This window comes from Marmota flaviventris, chromosome 2, assembly GCF_047511675.1.
Source record: "Marmota flaviventris isolate mMarFla1 chromosome 2, mMarFla1.hap1, whole genome shotgun sequence".
Classification (NCBI taxonomy): Eukaryota; Metazoa; Chordata; class Mammalia; order Rodentia; family Sciuridae; genus Marmota; species Marmota flaviventris.
The window spans coordinates 119,822,568-119,842,395 of NC_092499.1; the positions used below are offsets into that span (position 1 = coordinate 119,822,568).

The following is a 19,828-nucleotide window of genomic DNA, read 5'->3' on the forward strand; positions in this document are numbered from 1 at the left end:
TTTTTCTAGATCTAGATCTAGATCTAGATCCATCAGTCATATTCACTTAATTTCTCTCTCTTTTACTTTTTTCTTTTTTAAAACAGAACATTTATTGGGTGGCTAATCATTTAAACAAAGTGATTTGGATGCTGCCCTCTTGGGTTTTGGAGTTGTTTCTTCATGTACTCCATACCTGAATCTGCAGTATATAATTTTTAGGTGCCTTTTTTTGACCCATCCTAGTGGTATTTTATCTTTTAATCTTGGCACTCTAGTTGTACTTTCTTTTGCACTTGGCAGGGCAGCCACATTTGCACAGGCCAACTTCTGAAGGCGGTAGTCTTTATAGCCACAGTGGCAGCACAACATGTCTTATTAGAAAGTTTTTCAAATAATGATGTTCCCTTTCCTTTAACTTCTTCCTTCCAGACCAAAGAGCTGCCTGAAGCATCTAGAGCACTCAGAGTTAAGGAGAGTCTCTTTTGTCTTAAGCATTTCCTCATTTTCTATTTTGAGCCCACTGAAGAAAGAAAAGCTAGCATTCAGGTCCCTCTTCCTCACTCCAGGCCCTCACAATCTGTCCTTTTTTTCCTATAACTAGTAGTGGCTTTAGAGGGGTATGAACCTATTGAGAAAAGGATTTTAAAAGCATTTGCGGCCAGGCATGATGATGCAAGCCTGAATCCCAACTTCTCAGAGGAGGATCATTAGATTTGAGGCCAGCCTGGGCAACTTAGACACTGTCTCAAAATAAAAAAGGCTGGAGATGTAGCTCAGTGATAGAACTAAAGGAATTCTGGGAAGCTTTGACTTCTTTTCAGTTCAATTAATGTTCACCAAATCTCCAAAAGCTGGAGGAAGCTCAGGATGAAGTTAGGTCTCAAAAGTAAGAAAGCATTAAGGTATACAGTAACCAAGTTCCAACTGGTCTCCCTGGTTTCAGAGTCTCTCAATTTTGCTTATAGGTATTTAGATCAGCTACCGAAGTGGTTTTTTTTTAATATAATTATGATCTGGTGCAGTGGTGTCCCACACTTATAAATCCCAGTTACTTGGGAGGATGAGGTGGGAAGATTGATTGAGCCCAGGAATTCAAGGCCAGCCTGGGCAATATAGGGAGAACCCTATCTCAAAAACAAAACAAACAAACAAATATGACTGTGAAGTCCTCTGCATGTGACAAATTAGAATAAAAATATTTTATTCTAATTTGTTATAGATGACAGCAGAATGCATTACAATTCATATTACACCTATAGAGACAATTTTTCATATCTTTGGTTGTATAGAAAGTATATTCACACCATTTGTGTCTTAATATATGTACTTAGTGTAATGATGTCCATCTCATTCTACCTTTTTTTTTTTTACCACTAACAATTTATTATTCATTCTGTCTATGCATTACAACCTTGGGAGATAAAAATTTATCCCTATTTTCACTTGCCCAAGAATCACACAGCTCATGAATAATGGGGTTTAGATTTAAGCCCACTTTCTGTCTTCAGAAATTGTTTTCTTTCTCAACCTTAGCTGAACGTAGATTTTGCTGACCCCCCAGCCCATCTTACATTTTAATTTTTAAAAATTTGCTTATTTTTATTTATTTATTTGCAGTACTAGGGATCAAACCCAGGAGCATTCTACCTCTCAGCTACATCCCCAGTCCTTTTTTAAAAAATAATTTTTTAATTGTAGATGGACATAATACCTTTATTTATTTATTTATTTTAAGATTTTTTTTATTTTTTAGGTCTAGATAGACACAACACAATGCCTTTATTTTTATGTGGTGCTGAGGATCGAACCCGGGTCCTGCCCGTTCTAGGGGAGCACTCTATCGCTGAGCCACAATCCCAGCCCCAATACCTTTATTTTTTTATTTATTTATCTTTATGTGGTGCTGAGGATCGAACCCAGTGCCTCACACATGCCAGACGACTGCACTACCACTGAGCCATAACCCCAGCACCCCCCAAACACACTGTTTTTTTTTTTCTTTTGAGACAAGGTCTTACTAAATTGCCAAGGCTGGCCTCAAATTTGGGATACTCCTGCCTCAGCCTCCCAAGTCACTGGGATTATAGTTGTGTGCCACAATGCCCAGCCCAGGGTAACCTTAACAATTAACTCTGAAAAACAAATTCAGTTTCTCTAATTCAATTCAGTTCTGACACTGTTACCTGGAGATAGTATCAAGTCCCACAAGTAGGAGCTGGGTCCCACCAAAGTACTCACCACTTCAAACACAAGTCTTAAGTCCAAGCCTCTAGAATTTATGATTGACTAACTTCCATTTAAGGTCTCTACAACCCGTTCCTTGGGTTTGATTAATTCACTGAAGTGGTTTACAAAACTCAAGGATAACACTATAGTTCTTGCTCACCTTCCTTTAAACTTCCACCTGTTGAGTTATTGAGAAGCTTTCTGCCCTGTCCTTTTGGGATTTCATGGAGAGTTTATTGGATAAGCATGATTGAAGCATGGACAATAATATAGAAATGTGATTGCAGAAACAGGGTATGATCTAATACTAACAGACTGAATGGGGAAAGCCAGCAAGGCCCGTCTCTTCAGATTCTTCATGGCCCTCTCTGCAACATTCCTTACTCCTGAGTTTGGGGCAGGACGCCTCTGAAACGGGGGTCTTTTTTGTTTGTTTGTTCTTTTTAGATATACATGACAGTAGAGTGTATTTTGACATATCATATATACAGGAATATAACTTATTCTAATTGGGATCCTAATTGGTTGTACATGATATGGAGTTATGCTGGTCATGTATTCATATAGGAAATAGGAAGTTATGTTCAATTCATTCTACTGTCTTTCCCATTCCAACACTCCTCCCTTCCCTTCATTCCCTTTTGTCTAATCCAGTGAACTTTTTTTCTTCCCCTTCCGACCCTTCCTTGTTGTGGATTAGTTGTGGAGACTATCATGTTAAGTGAAATAAGCCAGTGCTTATGGACTTTATTTTTTTGGGACTGGCTTATTTCACTTAACATGATAGTCTCCAGTTCCATCCATTTACTGGCAAATGCCATATGAAATGGGAGTCTTATAGTCTACTGTCAGACAAGGTGAGTCAGAAATTTTCTCTATGGCCAACTATAAGAGAAGGTGGAGGAAGATGAGAGTATATTTTTAGTTTCTCTGACCTACTTAGAGAGGAGAAATTCTAGTTTATATGGCCTGCTCAGGAGAAAAAAAGGAGCAGGTGAAAGATCAAGAGAAAGTCAGAGAGAGGGATGTTGCTTTGTGAGGCCTACTTCTGTGCCCAATATTATTACAAAAGACTGTTTTTATCTTTCTAAAGCTGTTTTTTTTTTTATTTTTCTTTTTGTCTTTTTTTTTTTTTTTTTGGTACAAATGATTGAACCCAGGGGCACTTAAACACTGAGCTATGTCCACAGCTCTTTTGATTTTTTTATTTTGAGACAGGTTCTCCTTAAGTTGCTTAGGGCCTTGCTAAGTTGCTGAGGTTCGCTTTGAACTTGCCGCCTCAGCCTACCAGGTCACTGTGATTATAGGCATGTGCTGTAGGAGACCAACCTTACACTGGGTCACTCTCCCCGGCTGGGTGCTGAGGTGCTCAGTCGCTCAGTCGCAGAAATGTGGTAGAGCTTTCCCCATCCTTCTTGGGTTCAAGGGTCTGTGTCTCGTGCATGGGTGTGTCTTGCTACAGCCCCATGGGTGGAGCTACGCTCACCTGTTCCTTTGTAATATAACCCCTTGCCCTGTTTAGGATAGAATCTTCCATTGAAGTGCCTTGCATGTGTCCCCTTCTGTGCCTCTGGGTGTGGCCTACCCAGGTGTCAGTCAACCTGCTGACAGTGGACATCATGAAGATAGACTCAGCCCCCTGAAACCTGACCCCTTGCCTCATTTGAATAGCTTCTCCTCAATAAAAGGGGTCTGCGTGTGCTCTTGCTCTCTCTCTTCCTGTGGACCCTTAAGGTCAGAGGAGCCCTCATAGCGACCCCAAAGAAAAAGGTATTTGTGTCTCTTGTGTGGTTATTTTGCGCAGCCCAGTCAACCCAGTTCAACTGGAGTAAACCCCTGAGCCTTTTAGTTGCGAAAACAGAAACCCAGCAATGTGCTATCATGCCCGGCTCTGAAACTGTTTTAAAGCTGCTTTAGAATACAAGGACAAACACTTTGAGAAGAGATATACTTGTTGTTCCAGTCACTTGGGAAATAATAAGGGAGTTATAACTATGTGTATTATAAGCCAGGAACTATGGACCAAAAAAAAAAAATACACATCATATCACATTAACTCAAAGTAATTTGATTAGTAGCCTAATATTGGGAATAATATCAAATTCACAGATTCCCTCCCCCCTACTAAAGAGGAGGGAATTATATGAGGGCAGGTACATTAAGAAGCATGAATCTCAGGTGCCATTTTTGGATTCAGCCTGCCATATCACCAAGGTAGAACGCCCCTATTTGTTCCCAATTTGGTCCTCAGATCCCACTACTTCTAGTGGAAACTCCTTTCCAAATGAGCTCATATCAGACATCTCAATTCTCAGCCAAGGATATCAGGGTCCCTTCTCTCCTCCTACCATCCTTGCTCTGAAAATTCTTTGCTGTCCCTGTGGAGAAGCAACAGCTGGACTTTTTGTCTATATATGCATATGTTTGTTTGTTGTATTGCTGGGGATAGAACTCTACCACTGAGCTACAGCTGGACTTTGGATACCTCAGGAATGTCACCATCAGCAGTGGATAAAGACATCATCTTTTGGCTGTAGCCCAAAGCCTTCATCCTTGAAGAATTGTGATGAGGCAATACTTCCTATATGTGCAGAAGGGAAGGGTGAAATTATTGTAGAGTTTGTGAGGATTGACATAGTTCCCCCATGTAAATTTCATCCAAAGCTAACATGTAAGAAAAGCTCTAATCCTCCATGATGGAAATTAAGCATGAGATGGTAAAAAGAAAGCAATGAAGGAAGGAGAGGAAGAGAGAGAGAGGAATAGAGAGAGAAAAAAGAAAGAAAAGAAAAAGAAAGAAAGAAAATCCAGGCTGGGCAGTGTTGCACACCTGTAACCCCAGAGACTCAGAAGGCTTAGGCAGGAGCATTGCAAGTTCAAGGCCAACCTAGGGAACTTAAGAAAGACCCTGTCTCAAAATAGGAAAAAAAAAAAAAAAAGAACTGTGGGTGTAGTTCAGTGTTAGCGTACCCCTGAATTCAGTACCAAACATACACACCACACAAAATGAATCCTGGGTTGATGGTATAGTTCAGTTGTATGGTGTTTGCCTAGCATGTGAGGTCATGGGATAGATCCCCAGCACTGGGGAGGGGCGCAAGGGAAGAAAATTTGCTATTTCAAGACTGGAAGTGGCTCTATGGCTGTTAGTCTGATGGATTCTACATTAGGTCCATTTCCTCTGGCTCCAACTGGAGCATCTCCAGTGATGGGGATGTTATTAAAAGACATTTGAAAATGCAGATAAACAAGAGAAAGCAACTGCCAAGTAAGTGAATGACATTTTTACTGTTGTGGGAATTACAGCTTTGAACATGCCCTTGGGCAGGTTACTGCAATTCCCTGAACCAGCTTCCTCATCTATAAAATGGTAATAATAATGGAACCTACCCAATAGGTTAATAGGTTTTGGGGAAAGTTACCTGAGAAAATGCACATAAAACTCTATGTCCTGAATGGAAGGAAACCCTCAGGGTTATACAAAATTACATACAAGAGGAAGTGAGGGGAAAGGGAAAAATAATACAAGGGGGAGAAATGAATGACAGTAGAGGGGGTAGAGAGAGAAGAGGGGAGGGGAGGGGAGGGGAGGGGGGATAGTAGAGGATAGGAAAGGCAGCAGAATACAACAGACACTAGTATGGCAATATGTAAATCAATGGATGTGTAACTGATGTGATTCTGCAATCTGTATACGGGGTAAAAATGGGAGTTCATAACCCACTTGAATCAAAGTGTGAAATATGATATATCAAGAACTATGTAATGTTTTGAACAACCAACAATAAAAATTAAAAAAAAAAAGAATCAGGAATTTTTAAAAAAATTAAAAAAAAAACAACTCTATGTCCTGGATGCTGTCAGTAAGGGCTCAATAAATGGGGAAGCATTATTCTCTAGAAAAAGCATTTTCCTGTTGTAGCAAATAGTCTTTGTGTGTGTGTGTGTGTGTGTGTGTGTGTGAGAGAGAGAGAGAGAGAGAGAGAGAGAGAGAGGGAGAGAGAATGATGCTGGAGACTGAACACAGGACCTCACACATGCTAGGAAAGTGCTGTATCACTGAGCTATGTCCTCAGGCCATGAGTAGTCTTGTCAGGGCATGATAGGTTGTGAGATGGGGCATGTCTTAGTCTGTTTTGTGCCTTCTAGAACATAGCAGAGTATCTGAGACTGAGTTTTATAGTTTGGGCCTAGAATGTCCCCCAAAGTCCCATGTGTTAAAGGCATGGTTCACAGCCTATATAGCACTATTGGAAGGTAGTAAAAGGAATTTAGGCCTTTGGGGCATGCTTTTGAAGGGGATTTGGGAGCCCTTTCCTCTTTCCCTTTTTGTTTTCTGGCTGCCATGAGGTGAACAGGCAGTTCTATAGTGTTCCTGCCAAAGCAACAGGGCTAAAGAGCAGGGTCAAGAATTGTCAAAACAACAGAGCCAAAAACCTATAAAAACTGAGCCAAAATAAACCTCTTCCCTTATTAAGTCAATTATCTCAAGTAGTTTATTACAGTAACACAAAGCTAATATGCTGGGTGATTATAAAAAATTGAAATTTAAGGGGCTGGGGATATAGCTCAGTTGGTAGAGTGCTTGCCCCTCATGCACAAGGCCTTGGGTTCAATCCCCAGCACCACATACACAAAAAAAGAATTGAAATTTAGGGTTGGGGTTGTAGCTCAGTAGTAGAGTGCTTGACTAGCACAGGTGAGACACTGGGTTCAATCTTCAGCACCAGATAAAAAACAAATCAATAAAAAATGAAGGTTAAATTCTTAAATTAAAAAAAATTGAAATTTAGCTGGGTGTGGTGCCACACACCTGAAACTCCAGTGGGAGGCCAAGGCAAGGGGATCCCGAGGCCAGTCTCAGCAACTCATTGAGGCCCTAAGAAATTTAATGTCATAACATGGTAGAAGGCATCACATCGGACAGGGGTAAAGAAAATGTGATAGAGAACAAGAGAGGGCCAATCTACCCCAGAGATAACAGCATTTGTCCATTCTGAAGATGGATCTTTTGTGACGTATGTACATGTTAAATTTCCCACTCTCATTGGGCATAGTAGTATATGCCTCTAATCGTAGCAACTTGGGAAGCTGAGGCAAGAGGATATCAAGTTCGAGGCCAGCCTCAACAACTTAGTGAGGCACTAAAAAATTTAGCAAGACCCTGTCTCAAAATTTAAAAAATTGAAAAAAGGGCCTGAGTGTGGTGGTGCACACCTGTTAATTCCAGTGGCTCTGGAGGCTGAGGCAGGAGGATTGCAAGTTCATAGCTGGCCTCAGCAGCTTAGGCAGGTCCTAAGCAACTTAGTGAGATCCCTGTCTCAAAATTTAAAAAATTTAAAAAGGACTGGGGATATGGCTCAGTGTTTAAGGACCCCTAGGTTCAATCCTTAATACTGCCAAAAAAAAAAAAAAAAAAAGTCTCATTCACACTCAGTACTATCACAAAGGCAATTAAATGGCAACATGAGTTTTGGAGGGGACAAACATTCAAACTATAGTAGGCTTGGAGGTGGGTGGACAAACGCCACATGGATCACCTGGATATCAGGGAAAAGAAGTGACAGAAAGGAGGAGCCTTCAAAGGTGATCCCATGTGACCACCACCCAATGGAGGAAGAGGGCTCTAATAATACTTTTTCCTAATTTGTGTACTTATATTTACTATGAAATTTCCTAAATTAACTCAGAACATCATTAAATTATTTTTGAGATATAACTCATACTCCATAAAATTGCTCTTTAAAGTATAGAATTTGTGCAACCTTCATCACTAATTTCAGAACATTTTCATCACCAAAAAAGAGTAGCAATTCAATAGCAGTCTTTCCCCATCCTAAGTGACCTCTAATCTCTTTTCTGTTTCTATGGATTTGCTTTCTTTGGCCATTCCACATAATGGGAATCATACAATGTGTTCTCTCTCTCTCTCCTCTCTTCTTTTGCTTAGCATTTCTTCAAGGTTTTTTTCCATGTTGTTAATTTATTAGGGCTATCCTAACAAATTACCACAGACTGCCTTAGACAATAGGGCTTATCTTGAAGTTCTATAAACTAGAAATCCAAGATCAAGGTATTGGCAGGATTATTTCTGAGGCCTCTCCTTGGTTTGTTAAGGGTCATCTGTCCCAACTCCACAGAGTCTTTACTCTCTGTGCATACATGTCTGTGGCCAGTGCTCTCTTCTGATAATGATACCAGTCATGTCAGATTAGAGCCCACCCATGTGACCTCACTTCACCTTAAATACCTCTTTAAATTCTTATCCCTCAGTGCAGTCACATTCTGAAATTAAGACTTCAACACCTGAATTTTGAAAGGACACAGTTCATCCCATGACATAAAATTAAGTTGTACTCCTTTCCTGTGGCAGAATTGTACTCCATTGTACCAATATACCATATTTTATCTCTTAATCAGCTGAGGGACATTTAGGTTGTTTCCATTTTGGGAGTATTATGAAGGAGGCCTCTGTGAACATTCATGTACACTTTTTAATGTGAGTATATTTTCAGTTCTTTGGGGTACATATTTAGGAGTGTCACATGAGTCATACAGTAACTCTGTGTCTAACTTTCTGAGGAACCAACAAACCGTTTTCCAAAGCAGCTGCACTAGTATGAAGGTTCCAATTTTTCCACAGTCTAGGACTTTATAGTGCTGTTTGAGCTGGGCCCCACTGTCAGAAACAGGGCCCAGAGTACAGTAGCTTCCTGCTTGGAGTTCATTAGCCTCTACTGAAAGGTTTCCCTCTCTCCAGTTTGGAACTCAAAACCTGTCTTTCCCACTCTAGCCTCTAGGGGGCAGCTTGCAGCAGCTCTTCAACAGATTCCAGAAGAGTTTCACATCAAGGCTGGGAGCTGGTAGTAATGTTCAATAATAGAGCCCTTGCCTAGCATGTGTGAGGCCCTGGGTTCCATCCACAACATGGGGCAAAAATCATGGCTAAATGTGAACAGTAGGAAAGGGGATTTAATTCTGCATCTCTCTTAGCACTATAAATGTAATAAACAGAATAAACAACCTAGATTAACTATCAAAATCTACTGAGGATCCTATAAATATGGAGATGGAACCCCATCCTTTCACACAGGACATCACACATACTAGGCAAACTTTTTAACCACTGGGCTACACTCCCAGTTCTCTTCCTGAAAGATTCTGATTCTATTGGTTTGGAGTTCAAGTCAGTTGATTTGTGTTTTTAACAAGTGTCCTAGGTGATTTTTACATTAAGCCAAGGTTAAGGGCCTAGTGTTGTTATCTCTGTATCCCCCAAAGCAATCAGGTTTATTGTGCAAATGAGAAACTTGAGGCTCAGAGAAGTAACTTGCCCCAAATCACAGGCTGACTTCCTCCAACACCTATAATCTTTCAAGACAACACCAGATTTGCAAGCACAAATATATAGCAGAGGGTAAACTCCCATCTCAATGAAGGGCTGGAAATCTGATATAGGCACCTTGACAACCGCCCCATTTTTCTTCCTTATTTCCACTGAACGCAGTGAGAATATCTAATCTATTAGTGTCCTAGGGCTGTCATACTCTTAGTACCAGAGATGAGTGACTTAAAAGTCAGAGAGAGAAAAAAATCATTCTCTCACCATTCTCAAGACTAGAAGTCTGAAATCAGGGTTTGCTCTCTGAAGTTTCTAGGGAAGAATCATGCCTTTTAGCTTCTGTTCATTGCTGGCAATCCTTAGAATTCCTTGGCTTGTGGATACGTAATTCCAATTTTTGCCCCCATTCCCCCCCCCCCCCCAAAATGGGTTTTTATATGTTGCCCAGGCTGGTATCAAATTCTTGGATTCAAGTGACCCTTCTGTCTCAGCCTCCTGTGCTGGGACTACAGTCACATGCCCCCATGCTGGCTTTCTGCCTCCATCTTTACATAGCATTTTCCCCTCTGTGTATGTCTCTGCATCTCTTTTTGTCTTATAAGGACCCCACATTTGATTAAGAGCCAACCCCACTTCAGTATGACCTCATCTTAATTTCATAATTTACATTTTTCTTTTTTGCAATGCTAGAAATCAAACCCAGGGCCTTATACCTGGCTCTACCACTGAGCTATATACCCAGCCCTTAATTTACATCTTACTATGTAAAGACTTATTTCCAAATAAGATTATATTTACAGGTACCAAGGGTTAGGACTTCAAAGTGTCTTTTGAAGGGATACAATTCAACTTACAGTACCTGTAAGGAAGTATCAGAAACAACACTAGCAGGGGAACCCAAAAGCCCAGATGGGATAAGGAAGCTATGGTGGGTCAGGAACAGCCTTGGCCACTGTCCCCACCACAGTACGTTATTTTGTACTGGGGATAGAACCCAGGGATGCTTTTACCACCAAGCTATATCCCTAGTCCATTTTTTTTTTTTTTGGTGGGGAGTGGGTACTTGGGTCTGGGGATTGAACTCAGGGGCATTCGACCACTGAGCTATATCCCAGCCCTACTTTGTATTTTATTTAGAGACAAGGTCTTACTGAGTTGCTTAGTGCCTCGCTTTTGCTGAGGATGGCTTTGAATTTGTAATTCTCCTGCTTCAGCCTCCTGAGCTGCTGGGATTATAGGGATGCATGCACCACTGGGGTCCTATGCTAATCCTTTTTTATATTTTAATTTTGAGACAGTATCACTAAATTGCTGTGGGCTTTGCTAAATGCTGAGGCTGGTCTCAATTATAATCCTCCTTTATTGGCCTCCTGAGTCGCTGGGATTACAGGTGTGCACTACCACACCCAATCCATGGCAGAATTTTATTTCCTTCCTTTTTCTCCTTCTGCTCTCCTACTCCTTGTCTTTCTTCTATCCCCATCCTATCTTTTCTTTTTTTTTTTTTTCTTTCTTTCTTTTTTTTTTTTGTAGTTGTAGATTGTCAGAATGCCTTTGTTTATTTTTATGTGGTGCCGAGGATTGAACCCAGCACCTCACGCATGCCAGACAAGTGCTGTGCCGCTGAACTACAGCCCCAGCCCCAGCCCCAGCCCTCAGCCCCCTCTTTCTTCTGTTACTTCTTTCTTGGACACCTGAAGTTGTTCCAACATCTCAGTGACATAAAGGGAATTAGAGTGTCAGTAGTGGTCACAGCAATGACAAGAACTATCCAACTAATGGGGATAGGAGATGGAGGGAAGGGTTAGTGGGTGAGTGTGTTTGGCCCAGGTCTTCCTCCAATTGGGTAATGAGTATACCCTGGCAGATTCATGGCAGATAATGGACAATAGCTCCTAAAGTTGTACCAAGTTGATGCTGTGGAGCCTCCCCTCCCCTTGCAAAAACCTTCTTTATTATTTGGTCCTTATCTAGAATGTCCCCTGGGATGCCAGAGAGGCAGGCCAAGTCCTGGCCAATGTAGGCCTAATGCTCAAGGAGAAACCTTCCCCTTTTTTGGCTGTAATGGCAGGGAAATCCTGCCTAGACTGGGTAGCTCTCAAAACAGCCCCATCTCCATTCCCATCACCCCTGTCTCAGCTCTTAACCTCCCTGTAGTCTTCAGTTCCGGTTGCCCCTCCCAATCCATCTCCCACCTTCACAGGTACCAGAGAAACTCAAACACCAATTAGATCAGGAAGGACCTGGGGCATTCACTGGCTTCCTCTGGGTCCCTCACTTCCCTGTGACCTGGCTCCCAGCTGGTACTCCAGTCCCATTTGCCCCTGTTGTATTTACTCTATCCTTCAGACACCTGTGGTGGCCCCAGTACCATAGGCAGCATCACCTCTTTTTGCTCTGCTTGGAATTCCCTGTCCAGTTATGTCCAGCTGACTAACTCCTTCTGATCTTGGAAGAAACAGTTCTATCAGTACCTCTGGGCAAGTTAAGTGCCCATTCTCAGAGTTTCCCCCCTTTCTATCATCACAATATACCCATAATTTATTTTTTTTAATATTAATCTTTTTTTTGACACAATATCTTTATTCCACTCATTTATTTTTATGTGGTACTGAGAATCAAACCCAGGGCCCTGTGCGTGCTAGGCAAGCGCTCTACCGCTAAGCCACCCAGGGCCCTGTGCGTTCTAGGTGAGCCATCTACCGCTGAGCCAAAATCCCAGCCCCCCCATAATTTACTTTTCACTACACTGGGACCTCTGTGAGGTAAAAACAATGATTATTCTGATTCTATCCCTGAGCCCCACTATGTGCCTAGACTGGGACCTGGTACAACAATGAGAGCTTGTTGAATGGATGAAGGCCCAGCTGGTAATCCACCACCTCTCTGAGCATGCATTATATATTCTTTTTTTTTTTTTTTTTTACTTTGTGGTACTGGGGATTAAATCCAGGGGCACTCTACCATTGAGCTACATCCCCTACCCCTTTTTATTTTTTATATTTTTGAGACAGGATCTTGCTTTACCCAGATTGGCCTCAAACTTGCAACTCTCTCTCCTCTGCCTCCCCAGTTGGGATGACAGGTGTGTGCTACCACCTTGGGATCATGCATTATATATTCTTATGTTCCCAAATGACCTAACAGTTTTTGTGACTTAACAGTTTTCTGGGTGTAAGATTTCTTTCTTTCTTTTTTTTAATATTTATTTTTTAGTTGTAGTTGGACACAATATCTTTATTTAACTTATTTACTTTCTGCTGAGGATCGAGCCCAAGGTCTCGCACGTGCCAGGTGAGCGCTCTACTGCTGAGCCACAACCCCAACCCTTGGGTGTAAGATTTCACTGCCATCCTAGACTGGAAGTGTAAGAAGACAGCTTGGAGGCAAGCACCACGTTGGGATCAGGACACTCATGGATAGAGGCCACCATCAGAAAGATGGGGTCTCGCCTATAATCCCAGCTACTTTGTGAGTCTGAGAGAGGAGGATGGCAAATTTGAGGTCAGCCTCAGCAACTTAGGGAGATCCTGTCTCAAAATAAAAAAATTTAAAAAGCACTGGGGCTATAGCTTAGTAGTAAAGTGCCCACGGGTTCAATCCCCAATTCAAAAGAAAGAAAGAAGGTGGATGGGGTGGAAGGGGTGCTTCCTACTTCTCTCATTCTGCCTCTAGTCACTTCTGAAGTGGCACTGTCTCTGAGGTGCTCCCCTAGCTACCCCCTCCCCGTGTTCTAGGACTTCTTAGGTTTCTGCCTCAACCTGGGGATGGCTGTACAGGGACACGTCAACCTTTGGAGCCTGCTTCTGGGGCAGCAGGGTCAGAGCGTTAGTAATACAGAGATGGGGTGCTCACAGGTGTAGGTCCATTGGTGAGTCAGCACACCCTGGGAAAGGCTGGAAATCAAAATGACTAGGGTAGGGGCATAAAGAAGGCAGTTCATAACTTTTTTCTGGCATGGGGACAGGTTAATGCTTTGAAGCTCTTCCCCACCTCTCAGGATGTTTCTAGACTGGAAGGGGACTTACCTGGTCAATCACAAGAGGAAGCCTCTACAGCCTTGCCTCCCTGAGAAGACTAGCAGACTCCGCTTATAGAGTCCTGGTAACCAGGCAATCAGTACCCCAGACCACTGGTGGTTCTGGTAAATTGGCTTTCTTCCAGAAATCCAACCAACTTCTGTTAAGCTTCTAGCATGCAGGGCTCATCCAAGTTTATTTTAGATGTTGAAACCCAGCAGAAGCCCAGGGCAAGGTACCTTAGTTGTCAGAATAGTTTACATTCTTTTTATGCTTTTTTGAGCCACCTCTGAGAGAGTCAAACACACACAAACCCTTAGCCCTCCCCAGGGACTCAAGAATGGGAAATCAGGGCTGCGGGTGTACCTCAGTGGTAGAGTGCTCACCTAGAATGCTATAGGCAATGTGTTCAATCCCCAGCACCACAAACAAAAGTAGAATATCAAAGAGGTCAATAATTGACTGTGTGGATGACAGGGCTTAAATTTACTTATCCAAAACCCAAGGGGAAATATGAGGGAGTGCTTCCTGAAGAGGCCCTCCTCTAACTGCATAAATCTACCTCTTTTCACCAGCAGGATTTATTTCAGGGTTCTGCCAGTAAAATGATTTATAAATACATTCTTCCCCATCTCTTCTTTTCCAGGGGTGCTGCAGAGTTGCACAGGGTGGGGTCTGCTTCTTAGATCCTGGAGCTATAGCCTTCCTCCCTCCCAGCCCCGGCAACCATTGGAGCTCTTCCTGCACACCCTCCCCCCAGCTGACTTGGGTTTGGGCAGAAGATCCAAGGCCGTTATCTTTCAACAGACAGCTGTGCAGGGCTGGAGGCAGCAGCTTATCAGGAAGCCTGCAGTGATTCACAGCCCAAGTCCCGGCTTCTCTGCTGAATAGTAATTTCCAGCAGTAGATTTGTGCTCAGTCTCTCTCCTCCCCCTCTCCCAAGGGTGTGCTGTCCTTTTGCAGAGAGGGCAGTGAAGGGGAGATTCTACCCACAGGGATGAGGGCTTTGTGCCAGCCTTCTGGGTAAGGCTGTCTATTGAAAGGAGGTCGCAGTTTGGGGGACCTCGGCAGAAGTCTGCCATCCTTGGCAGTGACCCCCAAGAGAGCTCATCCGTGCTTTCCTTCCTTCCTCTCCCAGAAAAGCAATGTGCTACTCCCTTTCCCTTTATGGGGAGATAAAGGGGGATACTGGCCCCCCTTTCCATCAAAAGCCCCTAAGTTCAGACCCAGCCAGTGAGGGCAGGGGATAGAGAAGCCAGACACTGGGCAGTATGCCTCTTGTACCATTTGAAGCTGTCCAATCTCTGTACTTGACCCTGAAGACTCCAAGGCTAAGGCTGGAGGGGGGCAGCCCAGAACTCCAAAGGCTAAAGCTGAGACACAAGGGGTGCAGGCCAGAGCTGCTGTTGCATAGATAGGTGATTAGGAAAAAACCCAGAAACAGAGCCATTTTTGTGTTTGTTTTATTGGAAGCGACCTCAGCTGTGGAACTCAGGGGAGAAATCATGGAAAGTTCTGTCCCGGGTGTCTCCCCCTGGGTCAGCAGGGGGGAAGGAGAATATTAAAAGAGGAAGAAAAACTAAAATGGAACCTGTTCCAGGGCAGGGGGCAGAATTGGGCCCCCACATCTCAGACTATTCTACCCTCAAGCATCAGTTTCTCAGTCCTGACCTCCTCTGTCAACGGTGGAGGTGATTCCAAGACCTCTTTTCAGCTGCCAGAATTCGGATCCCTTCATGAATGCTGGGCACCTTTAATCCCTGTGAGTCCCAAACAAGACTTGAGTCCCACTGCCCACCATTCCCTCCCTATAGAAGACCCCAGTATGGCCGAGAAAAGGTGATGGTGGAGTTCTACATCTTTAGGTAACACAAGCGGCAGAGCAACCATTCCATGAAGCTTCCCGGGGCTCATCGAGACCCTCTCCTGCCACTCTTGGGTCCCCTCTCGTCGCCTTGGGTCCATGCGGCTATTCTGAGGAGCTGTGTTCAGGATGTGGCCTCCTGAGGACCCAAGTATGACAAGCTAGAAGGGGTGCGTTGGAAGGTACAGGTAGGTGCTTGGGGTAAGATCCAGTCGGTCTGAATGGCCCAGAGTACAAAGTTCTCAGGCAGTTCTGTTCTCGTCCGCAGCCCCTGGCTCATGCTGCGACCGCTTCGCGTTACCTTCTTCAGCTGTGGACTCCCCTAGGCTCCTCTTGGACGTTGGAGCTGTTGGTGGAGACGAAGGACCAGGATGGGGGCTCGGGGGCTGGTAGCCGAGTTGCCGCGGATCCAGTGCGTCCTTGGAGAGTAGGATGGCGAGGCTGGGCACGTTCTTAAGTACACTGAGACTGGCGGCGGGCTCGCCAGGGGTCTGACCCGGCTTGGGCCCAGGCGGGAGGCTCTGCCACACCTCGCGCACACTCCGGTAGCGCAGCCGCGTGACCTGGTGCAAGCCCGCCAGGCGGCGCTTGAGGATCTCGGCGCACGTGACGGTCTTGGTGGTGGCCCGGCCGCAGCCGCTGAAGACGATGGCGCGCGTGGCTGGCTGCGCCATGCTGGCGGTGGCGAAGGCCATCAGGTTGCGGATCTTGCTGCCCTCCTTGACCCGCATGTGCACAGCGCCGGGTGCCAGATCCGCAAAGGGGCCTGAACCAGGGCCACCCTCCTCGGTCCCACCCCCAGCCGGCGCCTCTTCTGAGCGCACCTTACGGAAGTTCTCCATGCACTGTCGTCGCCGGGACCGCCAGCTTTGCTATCGGACCGCCTCAACCCCGAGGCTGCATGGTCGCGGGTCGCGAGGGCCGGCAGGGGTAAGGGTGCCGGAACAGCGCGGACGCTAGCGGGATGGCTGGGACCGCGCGTCCCTCAGTTCCCACTTCTCTCAGCGGGCGCTGCTCTACTCCGCGCTCTCAGCCCAGCGCTCCGGGCCTTTAGCCGAGGCCCCGCCTGGGAGGTCCCGCCCCCTACTCAAGGCCCCGCCCCCACTCTCCCCTGCTGGGCCCAATCTCAGCCTCACCAACCTTTCAGAGAATAAGTCTTCGTGCTCTGCTTCTAGGGCACCGCGGCCGCGCTCACAGAGGGGCGCTTTAGCATCAGAGGGTGCCTTGGGAGGCGAAGTTCCCCTACAGTCGCCATCAGTCCTCCCCGAACCGACCCTTATAAAGGGGCAACCTAAATAAAAGCTATGCTTGCGATGCAAACGCCTTTTCAAGCCAGGTCTCTAAGCCCTTCCCAGTTCGAATTGAAGGCTCCCCTAGTCCCCTCCTAGGGAGAGATTTGCAAGCGGCCTTCTGGGGCCTCGCTCCTCCAATTCTCAGGAGATATTCCCCTCCCTTCCGCCCGCTAGTATTCTCGCCTCAAGGACAGCGGGTGCACGGTCAGCAGAGTGCGGGAGGCGCTGACTGCGGCTCCACTCCGCGCCTCCCCTCTGATGACTGTGTCGCGGCGCGGTCCTCCGCTAGCGGCCAGAGACCGAGATTTTAGCCTCACCACCCCTGACCCGAACTAGAAGATACCAGCCTCCCCCCAACATACACCACTCAGGCGCCGGGGATGGTGATGTCCTGGCCCCGACAGTTCCCTAAGGTGGATGGAGAAAAGAACGAGGAGACCCTTCAAGAGGCGTTAAGCTCCCCCTACCATCCCTGAAAGTCTATTAGGGAAGTATGTTTTAGCGTAAGCCAGTTATTGCTCCCTGCCAACACGAATCCCCCACCTTCCTTTCTCCCAGATGCAATTCGTTGTCAGTCAGCCTTGGCCCCTAGAGAGCCAGTGGAATCTATTTTCAAAAGGATACTGAAGTGAAGGCAAATTTTGAGAGAGATTGGGAGAAAGGTGTGGAGTTGAAGCTTTGGGGTATATGAAACTACTGGATGCCCTCTTTGGAAACTCCACAGGACCAAAGGAGAGGCTCAGGGTCTCTTGCGAGGGGAGATGAGCAGTAGACAGGAACCTGGGACTGACGGACTCATGGGAGAGAGAGAGGGGTTTTGTTTGTTTTGTACTGAGCATTGAATCAGGGGTGCCCTACCACTGAGCTACAGCCCCAGCCCCTTTTAAATTTTATTTTGCGATACTGGGGATCAAAGCCAGTGCCTCATGCATGCAAGGTAGGCACACTACCAGTGAGCTATATCCCCAAGCCCTTCAGCCCCTTTTAAATTTTAGACAGGGTCTCACTAATTTGCCGAGGCTGACATCTAATTTGTGATCCTCCCGCTTCAGCCTCTGGGGATGCTGGAATTACAAGCTTGCATCATGGAAACCGAGAGAATCTGAGAAGGAGCCCGACCCTCTCTAAAACTGCCCTAGGGCATCTCCCTTCATCCTCCACACTGTTCACACACCGAACAGCCGGGCAGATTTGGTCTGGGTTCTGTGACTGAGGAAGCGCAGCGAGGAGGAGCACTGAGGATTGGGGCAGGCTTGTGCCCTCAAAAATGGTAGGGGAGTAAAGGTGCTTGGGATTGCTGGGCTTAGGTGTAGGGATGGGGCTGCGTGGCGCCTTCCTGCCGCTTTCGGAATCGAACTCAGGAACACATGCTTGCTAGGCAAGCACTCTACTTTCTCAGCCTCTCTCGTGGCTATTCTCCATTTGGCGTTGTTACAGTTCTTGGCCCCTGCTGTTCAAAACTCGGGGTTTATCCTTTAGTCACCCCTTTGTGGGTGTCTGTAGCACCTTTGCTCCCCAAAGTATGAATGGCTGAACCCCTCCACGATCTCCTGCTGGTAGGTTGGGACTAGGAGCCTCTGAGTTTACTCTGCACCTGGACTCGGGCCCCCTCCCAGCTCCCGCGGGCTCCAAGAGGAACAGCGATAGGGAGCGGAGCAACCTCAGAAGACACAGACTGTGTGTACGGTGTTCTGGACGCAAGGAACCTCAGGCTCTGTAAGGCGGGGACGGTAATGAGAATTAAATGGATGGCAGTTTTGGAGAGGCCTGAGAAAATGTCTCGGAAAGATTAGAAGCTACAGCCTGGTGTGGTGGCGAATGCCTGTAATCACAGCGATTTGGGAGGCTGAGTCAGGAGGATTGCAAATTCAAGGCCAGTCTCACCTACTAACAAGGCCCTAAGCAACTTAGCGAAACCCGGTTTCAAAATTAAAAAGAACGGGGATTGTAGCTCAGTGGTAAATCGTCCCTGTTCAATCCCCAGTACTAGGGGTGAGGGTGGGGAGGAGACTGGAAACTACATTGGAACCGGCTGGCTGTGGATAAAGCGAGCTCCCAGACCCTGGGAGTATGCAAGTCTGGACTACTGGTCATTTGGAAGCGATGTAGGCAAGGGTCTGTAAATTTGGAAGAAGGGGCCTAGGAGCTGCAGTTTGGGTAGGATGAAGATGGGGCGGCAGTGCGTCCACTCAAGCTAATCCACAAGGACGACGCCGCCTCCACTCTGAACCACTGCCATCTGCTGTGGAAGACTCCACCACTTCACGCCTTAATCGGTGGAGGGAGAATGCCAAAAAGGCCCGCATCTCCTCCCATCGGCCCCCTCCCTTTCCTCCCGCTCCCTCTGCAGCACTTAAAATGTAAATGTACATCGTGATTAGCCGCGGGGTCGCTAATTACAGCTGAAGCCATTCATTACATTGTCAGCGCGCGTCGTAGCCCGCCGGCTGTGCGCTCAATCCCAGCCGCAGAGGGGTGGCGGCGCGGGGGATGGAAAGAATCCGGACTGTGAGTTCGGGTAAAGTGCAGGCTAGGAGCGAGCGGAGGCGGAGAAGGGAGCAGTGAGCCCAGCAAACCGGTTGGGCGGTGAAGAAGCGGAGGTGTCAGGGAGAGGGGAGAAACGTGGGAGACAGGAAGGAATGGGAGGAGAATCCGTGAGAATCCCCAGGAAGGGTTGAGAGCGGAAACCGGGATGGGGAGCCAGGCAAAGAGAGAAAACGCGGGGACCCGGTAGGAACCCACGGGAAGAGGGCAGACACCTGAGGGCGAGGGGAGAGGGTTCAACTCAGGGAAGTTGGATAAAATAAACTTGTCCATTTGTGCTGCGCATCACGCAATGGTTAGAAACGCGGGACGACAGTCAGGATCTTGATTAAGAGTGCCCGCCAAACACACAGTAGGATTCGAACTAATAATCATAAAAAGCTTGTTTCCGTCTATGTGTATTTATATATGTAAATGTATTTGTTAAATACCCGCAAGAAATAAGCACACTGATATAGTTGACCTCTACAGCCACATTCGCTTTTTGTTGCCCTCTTAGAGAAAGGACTACTGGATATGAATACAAAATTAAGTACTGTGCAAATTCTCAGAACCGTCT

The 19,828-nt window shown here is 46.0% G+C and overlaps 2 protein-coding genes across 4 annotated transcripts in view; one reads left to right on the plus strand and one right to left on the minus strand.

The window, feature by feature from the left end:
* Scamp5 (secretory carrier membrane protein 5) overlaps nt 1-19,828 on the plus strand; it is a 71,166-nt gene that overhangs the window by 1,864 nt on the left and 49,474 nt on the right. The gene's annotated exons all lie outside the window — the stretch shown is intronic.
* On the minus strand, nt 15,017-16,461 carry Rpp25 (ribonuclease P and MRP subunit p25). The gene has a single exon (XM_027923745.2). The coding sequence runs from the start codon at nt 16,273-16,275 to the stop codon at nt 15,676-15,678; it is 600 nt and encodes a 199-aa protein (XP_027779546.1). The 5' UTR covers nt 16,276-16,461; the 3' UTR covers nt 15,017-15,675.